The sequence below is a fragment of the Amblyraja radiata genome, chromosome 16 (assembly GCF_010909765.2).
Source record: "Amblyraja radiata isolate CabotCenter1 chromosome 16, sAmbRad1.1.pri, whole genome shotgun sequence".
Classification (NCBI taxonomy): Eukaryota; Metazoa; Chordata; class Chondrichthyes; order Rajiformes; family Rajidae; genus Amblyraja; species Amblyraja radiata.
Window position 1 is genome coordinate 24,660,386 of NC_045971.1, and position 12,180 is coordinate 24,672,565.

The window sequence follows — 12,180 nt, forward strand, 5'->3', positions numbered from 1 at the left end:
GCAATATATATGTTCTTTTCTTTGCCTCTTCCTGGTTCACAAAATACAATGAATAGATTTTTTTTGCATTATCTATATTACTAAAAGTCTGTTCTTGACCGGTTTTGGGCATCTGTGCTGCGATTTCCGATAGAACGCCGCCACCTACGGCCGTCATTTTTGGCCACCTTGCTCAGAGCCCCCCTCCGCCGTGTGTGTGCCGAGGATTTTTCCCGTCCCCCCCTCCCCCCTCCCCCCCTCTCTCTCCCCTCTTTTTCTCCCCCCCCTCCCCCACCATTCCTCCCCTAAACCCCCTCCCCTCCACACACCCCTACCCCCTTCCCTCCCTCCACCCTCCCTCCCCGTCCCTGCTCCCCACCTCTCCCCCTCCCCTCTTCCCCCCGCCTCCCCCCCCCCCCCCCCCCCCCCCCCCCCCTCTTCCCCCCCCCCCTCCCCTTTCCTTCCCCCCCCCTTCCCCCCCTTTGTGACGTCAGCAGCTCAAGCGTCGATTATATATTTTTTTAGGTGAGTTTTGTGATCAATTTTATTCAAAAATCTGGGGAAATAATTGACCAAGGAGTGGATTTCTGAACTCAAGATAAATCCCTACCGAAATTGTAAAAATCTCTGCGTTTTTGCGTCAGGTTTTCGAGGAAATACGTTTCAAAGGCAAAATGCCGTATACCCACCCACACACACACACAGAGTTTTTAAAGTATATAGATAGCTAGATTGGTAGAATAAATTAATAAAGGATAGCCAAGTTTGGAGAAATATTGTGGTCAACAAATTCAATTGTGTATTCTGAAAGGACTTTGTGGGTGGTGCAAATGATATTGTATAAGAAGACTTTCAAAAGATGTTGGATAAAGTGTGGATAACAGATTTGGTAGCAATATAGAAGCCCATGAAACTAGCAATTGGGTAAGCATCAGAAGCAACAGAAGTGATAAATGGCTGCATATCAAATATGAGGGAATTGGTATCCGTAGGGATCTGCACTTGTTTCACAGTTGCTTTTGAAGTACATCGGTGACTGAAGTAGTGGTACTAAAGGAAAATTGTCAAAGTTTGCTGGTAACACAAAACTGCCGAATGTGGATTGGTAAAATGGGCAGCTAAAATCATGCAAATCCCTGGAAAGGCAAGGTTAATCAAGGACGCCAATCACAAAGCATATTAAACTATAAAACACTGGTTACAGAGCAGGACTATTTAGAGAGATTGCCATAGCCTCAAAGAGGATAAAGCAATGTGTTTCAATTATCTCAACGATGAGGGGTTGTACAAAGGATTTACAACTAATTCTCAATCCAAAGACATTTAGCCCGATATTCAAACAGAAAGCACCATCCTAAACATGAGGAAGCATTTTGTAATCTCTTTTGGCATTTATTTTATCCTGTCAATTTAAAAGTAAATATTAAAAGTCCCATTTCCAAATTACTCTTTTCAAAAACGTAACATTTAATTCCTTTACTACTTATTGTTAATGGGTTAATCACACTGTTACCCCTTTCCCCAAACATATAGTCATAATGTCCATACCTGTCTCCGTCGATCACTGTCCATTTACTCACTAGGCCTCCACTTCACCTTGTTAGGATGCCTCCTGAGGAAACACAATCAGCATGGTATGACTGAAACAGTGAGAACATGCCCTATTCATTCTTTGGTTCCCAACTCTGCATTGACATACAAACACTAGAGGAGTAGACGGTAGGTTAATTGACCGTAGTGATGATGAGAACATATTTTAAGTAGAGAACTAAGTGAGGGGGCAGTAACAAAATGCTGGACAAGCAGCATCTCTGGAGAGAAGGAATGGGTGACGTTTCAGGTCGAGACCCTTCTTCAGACTAAGTGAGGGGAATCAATTGGTCATATTTCAACATATAATTCAAGATACGGGTTAGAAATCATGCCACAAATTCCATTCCTAGAAAACAAGAGGACTCTGGAATAGGTTCAGAGTTTCATCAAATTCCTTCAAGAAAGCACTGAACTCATTCTGATTGGGACTGGGATCCCATTATACAAAGGATAGGTACTGCAATTCTTTTTCAGGACCAGAATCAATGCCAAAGAGTATTTAACTTTGATAACCATGTTAATTCTGGATTATTATCTGTAAACAATCAAATTATTTTTGATGTTTTTCTTCTGGTCTTTAACAGGCCATTCACCATTTGCCCTTTTCAAACAGTCCTAATACTACATTCCTAATAACAGATCCTAACTTTTGTTATTACTGCTCCCACACGCAAAGTCACCTGCGAAAACTTACTAAGATCTGTCAATTAAATGAATACTCTCACGCAGGAACTCGTATATAAGAAACAATATTACATGAATTACACATCCCCCCCCCCCTCAGAAAAAAAAGATTCCATATCATTCATTTTGATCGATTAATTGATAGATATAACATGTAAACAAGCCCTTTGGCTCAAGTCCAGACCGACCATCGATCGCCCCTTCACATTAGTTCTATGTTATCCCACTTTCTCATCCACTCCCAACACACTAGGAGACAATTTACAGATTTCAATGCTTTGGCACATCATCCAAATGGTTATTTATAAAATGAGTATCATTTAATGCCACAACTAATCATAAATTCAACCTCCAGAGATTAAATTACACTAAAGGGAAAGTTACAAGGTGGAGGTTTTTTTAATGTAATGTAATCGTTCATTACTATTTAGTGAAATATGATCAAAGCTAACAGCATTTTATGTGGATTGAAAACTCAAGGAAACAACATTTTTCTGGATAGATTGCTGAACAATGTATAATTCCAAGTCGTGTTAGTATTAAGCTCAGATTCCCCAGGGATCTTGTGGCAGCGTTATCGTGAGAATTTGTGGAAGCAACAACATAAACATGGAACATCGAGATATCTGGTTGGCTAACTTTCGAGGTATGTCAATGAAATTTCCATAAATGGATAGGCCTACAACATACTTATAAAGATGACAGAGGAATTTTGCTTACTGGTAACTGGGACAAAGACGTGTAACCTTGAATATAGATACAGAAACAAACCAAAAGGACAGAAATAACTAATTTTGGAAATTTGTACGCTCGTGCAAGAAAGTGCAATAACTGATAGAAACATAGAAAATAGGTGTTGGAGTAGGCCATTCGGCCCTTCGAGCCAGTACCGCCATTCAAAATGTTCATGGCTGATAATCCAAAATGCAGGAACCCCGTTCCTGCATTCTCCCCATATCCCTTGATTCCATTAGCCCTAAACATCTCACCCGCACTTTCTTGAGGGCAATTGGAGATGGGTAGTAAATTTTGTACTAGTCAGCGTGTCCATATTCTACTTTCTTTTAATATGTAGCTAGATGTTGGTGCAAGTTTGAGGTAAACTGTATCACAATATCTTTAAAAGACTGGTGTTCAATTTAGAAGCATAGACATAGAAAACAGGTGCAGGAGTAGGCCATTCGGCCCTTCGAGCCAGCACCGCTTTTCAATATGATCATGGCTGATCATCCAAAATCAGTACCCCGTTCCTGCTTTTTCCTTTAGCCCTAAGAGCTAAATCTAACGCTCTCTTAAAAACATCCAGTGAATTGGCCTCCACTGCCTTCTGTGGCAGAAAATTCCAGAGATTCAAAACTCTCTGGGTGAAAAAGTATTTCCTCATCTAAGTCCTAAATGGCCTACCCTTTATTCTTAAACTGTGACCCCTGGTTCTGGACTCCCCCAACATCGGGAACATTTTTCCTGCATTTAGCCTGTCCAATCTTTTAAGAATTTTATGTGTTTCTATAAGATCCCCTCTCTTCCTTCTAAATTCCAGTGAATACAAGCCCAGTCTACCCATTCTTAAGACTTAAGATCACTGATGACCTTAAGACTTTATAAATGGCATCAGAGTTCGACAATTCAACAGCAAGCTCCTTTTACGTAGGATATCTAACGCAGCAAACAACCGATGGTACTTTATAAGGTCAGCAAATTTTTAAAAAATTGTGTTGAGCAACATCTCAAAGACGGAGAGAGAGATGTAGTCAGGAAAGGAATTGCTGAGCTCTTGGAGTTGGCACTTGAAGGAAGGTGTTACGACCAAGAGTGAAGTGATTAAATACAGAGACGTGGAATGATACAAACCAAAGCAAGGCATATATCTCAAATGGATAAAGACTGGAAGCTGTTCAAAAATCAGCAATGGCAATATCACAAAGGTCATTGAGAATTGTGTTAGTAGCACAGTGGTGATAAACAACATGCAAATCAATGAAAGTCTGGAGCAATTTTGGATCTTCTCGGATTTGGTTTAAAGACTGTTTAAAAGAAGAATGCCAGCCAGGTATATACTAGACCAATGAAATCTGGGGGTAACAAAGGCATGGACGAAAGCTTTGGTAGCAAATGAGGTGAGATACCAGTTACACCCAGCTGAATGGTAGTGTTGAAAAGAAGTGTTTGAAAAGGGATCAATTAATGTCACTATAGGATAAAGCAAGCTACCTCCTGCTTTACGAAGATCATGTAAACATCATCCATGATTGAATGGCGGTGTAGACTTGATAATGGCCTAATTCTATTCCCATCACATGATTATGATCTTATAGATGCAGAGATTGAGAGAGGGGACAGAGGGGGAAAGGGCAAAGGAAATCAGAGATAGGAGAAGCAAATGTTGGGTGCAATTCGGTGTAACTGACACCTCAAAGTTTACACCGTTAGTTAATAATGCAGTTTGACAAAAACTGGCAAATAAGTCAACTAGTTTGTGAACAATAGAAGCAAAGAGCAACAAGGAGACAAATGGAAAATTCAAGCAACATGCTACTAATAGCACTTACCTGAATTTCAGCAGCAAGTATGAGAACAGTGGGATGGATGCGAGTGATGTTAAGATGAGGGAAAGGTTCCAATAAATGAGAAAGAAAGGTCTGCTTGAAGTATATTGACATTCTTCCTCATGGAATTATTAAATACATAATCAGGAGCATCCAGAATATATGTCTCAGATCAGCCTTGATTAACAAAAACCCAGAAGAAAAGCAAAGTGGAAAATAGTTTCACCAATCATATGATGAAAGGACAATCTCAGATGAATATTGAAACTTACAAACATAAAACAATTAAAAGGTGCAAGACATGAAGAGGTTGGCAACATTTTATTTATTGCGTCCTTCTGCATTAAAAGGGGAAGGCAATAGCAACAAGTCATTGAGTAATCCGCATCAAAATGATTGCACTATGAACAAAGAGGGATAATTCTGAACATAAAATACCAGGGACTACTGCAAAATTAATAAGCATGTAAAACAGCAACTGTGCTGATAAGTGATGAACACTGCAGAGGTGCCAGCATGTTGAACAGGCTTATTTGCTGCCTAAATTCACCAAGGATTACCATGCATGTTCCACAACTGAATCATCAGCTGACTTCAGTTTATTACTATGTAAAAAGGATGGAAGTAGTTGAAAGGAATATAACTTTATAATAACTCCAGTAAGCCCTTGGTATAACTGAGCAGAGTGGGGGAGGGGGAAGGGGGGAATGGTGTCCATTATTGCCAATGGTCCACTATAACCGAGTAAGGGCTTTTCCTCCTGGAGCATTGGCACTGAGAGCCCAGTGGGACCTCCCTCACCACACGGATCTCAACTGCCCACGAAGAATGGGGGTAGGACTTGACAAGCATAGGCTTCTTCCTATCCCTTTTCGAATGAGTCTAATGCGTATTATGTTGAAATTGGCTTTTGATTTTTTAATTTATGTATGTACATATATGTTATGTGTATGTGTGTATATGTGTATATGTATGTATGTATATATGTACATGTATATGTATGTATGTGTGTATGTATTTATGTATATATATATGTATATATATAATTTTCTTTTTATTTATTCATTTTCATCTTTTTTTTTTTTTTTTTTTTTAATCGTTCGAAATAAAAAGATATCATTCATTCATCATTCATCATATCATCATTCATTCATTCATCATTCATTCAAGATCGCCTGGTACCACCTTGTCTCGCGCAGCTGGGGAACAGCATAACTGCTGCCCTGCTACTGATTCCTGTATTCAGAGCAAAAGATGTTGGGGTGGCAAGGTGGTGAGGAAACCCTGTCCCTCTCTAAGTGAGACTCTCACGACAAACTGCCCGCGAGGGTGAAAGGATATCAACCTTAAACGCTAACTATATTTCTCCTTCCAAAGACACTATTCTGCCTAACCTGCCGAATGTACAAAGTTCTTTTTAACAGTTAAACATGTATTTTTGTTACTGCAAATTAAATTACTAAACGCTGTTTGTTACATTATTTAAGAGTTCAGTGTCCCTGGAAGCAATTGATTGTCAATAAGCAAGTTCGATATTCCGAAAAACGCAAGGAATCATGGAATTTGTCAAAGGTCATTCGCCATAACGAAAAAGCAAATAAAGCGCTGACTGTATAGACTGCGTATAAATTCTTATCTTTATTCATAATTTATGTGTAAGAATATATTAAATCTGAGGAACAGGGGTGCCAGGTAGCGGGAGAGCACGGTGCAATAGCGAGAGGGGGCAGATGCGAGTGGGAGACAGGGGAGAGCGCGCACACACACCCGCACCTCATCCGCAGCCTGGATTGAACCCGGGTCCCTTGTGCCGCAAGCGCTGCCGAACCACCACCGGACCCCCCTCCCAGCCATCCCATCCCCGCCCGGGGCGTAGCCGGAGCCTTCCGGGGCGACCCTGGACCGACGGGACACCAGCGGCCCCAAGCCCACAGCCAGCGCGGAGAAGAAGCACCAACAGCAGCTCAACTCCGCCTGCCCCGCTGGGCCAACCAACTGCCCCGGACCGACAGGACACCGGCCCCGAGCAGCGGCCCACAGCCAGTGCGGAGAAGAAGCGCCAACTCCAGCCCAACCCGGCTCTAACTCCCGAGGAACCCGCTCCCCAACGGACCGCGGACCGCCAACCGTGCCCCCCCCCCCCCCCGGCGAAAGCCGAGAACCAACCATCAATGGGGATATGCACAAAGTGCTGCAGCAACTCAGCTGGACAGGCAGCATCCCTGGTGATGTTTCGGGTCGAGACCCTGACTCGCCAAGCCACCGCAGCACCCCGTGTGCATCCCCGCCGGTGACCGGCGCTCGGCCACCGCCGGCACCGAGGGGGCCAACCGACACCCACTGGACAAGTAGAGAGGAGCAGCCGACAGTCCACGGCCCGCCCAGGAGCCGGAGCAGAGCCGAGCTGGAGCCCCACCAGCCCAGAGCCACCCCGGACACCTCTGGCCGCCCCCGGATAGGGACGGGACATCCGGGAGGGGACGGCCCAGCAGCAACTCAACAGTGCCCGCAGCGCCAGAGACCCGGGCCCAACCCCGACCACTGACCCCACGCAGCAGCACAATCTCGCTCACTCACCGAAGCATAAAGCAATAAAAACGACAAAATCGTCGTGGCTTTGCACAAAGGAACAATAAATACAACTAATTCATAGTTTGAAAGCAGTCATTTCTTACCTAGAAGAAACAAAGCTGGAAAATATGGATGAAACCAAGGTTCAGCTGCTCAACTACCAATAATGTTTATGGCGAGTGACCTATGACCTGGGCATGCGCAGTCGGAATACCAAACTCGTTTATTTCAATGCTTGTCATTTTCAATGACATTCGCAGTGTAACTAGCAGCCTGTATTCTTAAAGAAACAGTCCCCTAGAAACAAAATCCATTGTAAAGAGGTCTGTAATAATGTCCGTAATCCTTAAATTAGTTTTTAAGTCCTTATTTCTTAAGGGATTGGACAGGCTCGATTGATGCAGGAAAAATGTTCCTGATGTTGGGGGAGTCCAGGACCAGGGGGTCACAGTTTAAGAATACAGGGTAAGCCACTTAGGACTGGGATGAGAAAAAAAAATTCACCCAGAGAGTTGTGAATATGTGGGATTCTCTGCCATAGAAGGCAATGGAGGCCAATTCACTGGATGTATTCAAGAGAGAATTATATATAGTTTTTAGGGCTAACGGAACCGAGGAATATGGGAAGAAAGCAGGAACGGGGTACTAATTTAGGATGATCAGCCATGATATTGAATGGCGGTGCTGGCTCGAAGGGCCGAATGGCCCACTACTACACCTATTTTCTATGACTATGTTTCTAAATTGAACACAACAGTCTGTTAAAGATATTGTGATACAGTTTACCTCAAACTTACACCAACATCTAGCTACATATTAAAATAAAGCAGAATGTGGACATGCTGACGAGTACAGAATTTACTACCCATCTGCAATTGCCCTCAAGAAAGTGCGGGTGAGCTGTCTTCTTGAAACCCAGTAATCGTGAAAAGTTGCAGACCCAACACTGACCACTGCGGAACACTACTAGTCACTGGCAGCCAACCAGGAAAAAATCTCTGGAAAAGTCACTGGCAGCCAACCAGAAAAAAAAACTCTTTGCCATTCAGCCAACCTTCTATCGATGCAAGTGTCTTCCCATCCAATACTATGGGCTCTCATCTTGTTTAGCCACCTTAAAGGCCTTCCAAAAATCCAGGTAAACAACATCCATTGACTCTTCTTTGTCTATCCTGTTATTTACTTCCTCAAATATTCCAACAGATTTGTCATGTAAGATCTCCCCTTCACAAAACCATGTTGATTTTGGCCTATGTTATCATGTGCTTCTTAGTATTCGGAAACCTCATCTTTAATAATGGACTCTATAATCTTAGCAACCACTGAATTCAGCCTCGCTCCCTCTTGAAGAACGGAGTAACATTTTTAGAGAATTCAGAAAGATGCCACTAAACAACAGAACTGGAAGGAATACATTTTTAAGGTGGTTGATAGGAGCGCAAATCAAACAGGCTTTATCCAGAATGTTATTAAGCTTTTTGAGTTATTAATGCTGCACTCATCCACACATATGGAGAGTATTCCATCAAGCGTGTTGTAGATTGGGGTATTGTACATGGTGAAAGAGCTCGAGTCATTCATTGTGGAATATCTAGTCTCCCACCAGGATATCCCCTCTCTCTCTCACAGCAACAAGATTTGTGTGACTGCTCCAGCTGATTTTCTTTTCAATTGTTATTTCCAGAGCACTGGATATTGTAAAACACAGAGATCAAGTTATAGTTCTATGGAAGTGGCGATACAGATAGACAGGGTGGTGAAAAAGGTATTTGGCAAGCTTGCCTTCATGGGTCAGGGTATTGAGTACAAACGTTAACACATTACGGCTCTACAAGATGTTGGGAAGACCACATTTAGAGTGCAATGTACAGTTCTGATCACTCTGCATAGGAAAGATGTCATTAAACTGGAAAAGATGCGAACAAAATTTACAAGGATGTTACCAGGTCTGGAAGGTTGGTCTGAGTAATAAGGAAAGGCTGGTAGGCTAGGTATTTTTTCCTACATGCTTAGTAGTAAAACACACAGTAGGGCAAGAGAGGAAACAAGAAGAATGACGACTGATAGTGAATAGTGACCTTGGGCATAGGGCGATTTTGCCGAAACCTAATTTTAGGATGGTGACTGGTTACTTATTGCTAACCTCTGAAATCTGGCTATACGGGTAGCTATCAGCTTGTCATTTTGTTTTAATTTAGTTTAGTTTAGAGATACAGCGGCCTTCGGCCCACTGATTCCGCACCGACCAGTGATCCCCACACATTAACACTACCCTACACTCATTGGGAACAATTTTACATTTACACCAAGCCAATTAACCTACAAACCTATACGTCTTTGGAGAGCGAGAGGATACCGCAGATCTCAGAGAAAATCCACGCAGGACACGGGGCGAACATGCAAACTCCGTGCAGACAGCACCTGTAGTCAGGATTGAACCTGGGTCTCTGGTGCCGTCAGGCCATAGCTCTACCGCTACGCCACTGTGCCGCCCATTGATCAGTCCAAAGTCTGGCAAACACTTAACAAATTACATAGTTTGAGAGTTTACAGAGATTATAAGAAAGAAAAATAAATTCTGTTCCCGGCTATAATAGTATCTTCTTAGAACTCAGGATGGTATCACTGCTCTAACTTTGTCACAGAGTCTTTCAGAAATACATCCCCTCTGAATTTAAGGGTTACATAAACCTCTGGATCTGTTTCAGTTAAAAATATTTCTGTTCTTTGTAACACCTTCTAGTTTTGGTCTTGATCACTGGGAACTTTGGTGTGAGAAATATCACACCACATAGTGACCATATTCTTCTCACAAAGATTAGGTTTTGGTGTATTGCTGTCATGTGTACTGCTGTTTTGCATGTTATCGGAATAGATCAGACGTACCATACACAAATACAATTGTCAGAGCCATGCATTATAGACAGAGCAAAGAGGAAGGTACAGAGTGTAGAATATAGCTTTCAGTATCATTCAATATCATGTTGACTGGGTTTCAGCAACTAAGTTACAGAGAAAGGTTGAATAAATTAGGTCTTTATTTTTTGGTGCGCAGAAGGTTAAGGGGGGGACTTGATAGAGGTCTTTAAAATGATGAGAGCGATAGACATAGTTGACGTGGATAAGCTTTTCCCATTGAGAGTAGGGAAGATTCAAACAAGAGGACATTACTTCAGAATTAAGGGACAGAAGTTTAGGGGTAACATGAGGGGGATCTTCTTTACTCAGAGAGTGGTAGCTGTGTGGAATGAGCTTCCAGTGGAAGTGGTGGAGGCAGGTTCGATTTTATCATTTAAAAATAAATTGGATAGGTATATGGATGGGAAAGGAATGGACGGTTATGGTCTGAGTGCAGGTAGATGGGACTAGGGGAAAATAAGTGTTCGGCACAGACTTGTAGGGCCAAGATGGCCTGTTTCCGTGCTGTAATTGTTATATGGTATCGTAATGCATTAGTTTCATAGACAAAGTCCAATGTTCACAAGGGGTAGCCGTGAATCAGACAATACCCTAGCATATGGAAGGACCGTTCTGAAACCTGATAACAGAGGGGAAGAGCTGTTCCGGAGTCTGGTGGTGCATGCTTTCAAGCTTCTGTACCTTTGGCTGTTTGGGAGTAGGGAGAAGGAAGAAAGACTGGGGTGCGACTTTGATTATGTTGGCTGCTTTTCTGAGGCAGCATGGCGTGTAGATGGAGTTGATGGTGGGAAGTTTGGTCTGTGTGATGGACTGGGCTACATTTACAACTCGGACCAGAGCTGTTCTGAAACTAAGCGGTGATGCAACCCAACAGTATGCTTTCAATGTGCATTTGTAGCAGTTTGTAAGTCACTGGAGACGTACCAAATGTCCTCAATCTCATCAGGAAGTAGAGGTGCAGGTGTGCCATCTCAACTTTCATATCAATGTGGTTGGTTCCTGACAGATCATTGGTGATATTAACTCCAAGGAACTTGAAGCACTCAACTATTTCTACTTCCGCACCGTTGATGCTGATTGGGACATATACTCCACCATGCTTCATGAAATCAATTACCAGCTCTTTCATCTTACTAACATTGTGGGAGAGGTTATTGCCCTGGTACCAAGACACTCTAAGTTCTCCATCTTGTTCTCGGTATCGTCATTCGGCCCACAATAGTGGTGTCATCTGCAAATTTATAGATGGAATTATAGCTGAATTTAGCAGTACAGTTGTGTATACACAAGGAGCATAGTAAAGGACTGAGAAATGAACACATCCTTGCAGGGCCTCATTGAGAATTATTGTGTAGAGGATGCTGCCACCGACCCTACTGACTGTGGTCTGTGGGTCTGAAAATAGAGGATCACACGGCAGCGGGGAAACTGATTCCTGGGTCAAAGCTTTGATGAGAGATGAGCTTGGATATGATTATGGTGTTGCTGATGGAGCCATAGTAGGTAAATAGGAATCCTTGTTGTCTAGGAGTTCGAGAGATGAGTTTAAGACCAGCAAGATGGCGTCAGTTGTCGACCTGTTGCGACAGTAAGCAAATTGAAGTGGATCAAGGCTGGCCACTGGAGTTAATGTGTGCCATCACCAGTCTCTTGAAGCAAACACCCATATTATTCAACTAACATTCAACAAGCATTGCTGCTATGACAACTGTGACCATCTCACTCCAAGAATACCCAAGTTCATAGTCTCCAAATCCCAAACCAATCAAAGACGTATGGATGAAATACATGCACAGAGGCTAAAGTCCAAACTGGTGGTCGTTTTCCATCCAGAATATGGTGGGGGCTCAAAACACTGCCTGGGAGACTGGTAGAAATAGAAAATCTC

General features: G+C 42.7%; 1 protein-coding gene across 2 annotated transcripts in view; it reads right to left on the reverse strand.

Moving 5' to 3' along the window:
- kat7 (lysine acetyltransferase 7) overlaps positions 1 to 12,180 on the reverse strand; it is a 78,446-nt gene that overhangs the window by 60,302 nt on the left and 5,964 nt on the right. For both annotated transcript variants that reach the window (XM_033035343.1, XM_033035344.1), the window contains exon 2: positions 1,528 to 1,591. In XM_033035343.1, coding sequence (XP_032891234.1) covers positions 1,528 to 1,551 — 24 coding nt within the window. In that variant the 5' untranslated portion in view covers positions 1,552 to 1,591. The remainder of the gene's footprint in view (positions 1 to 1,527; positions 1,592 to 12,180) is intronic.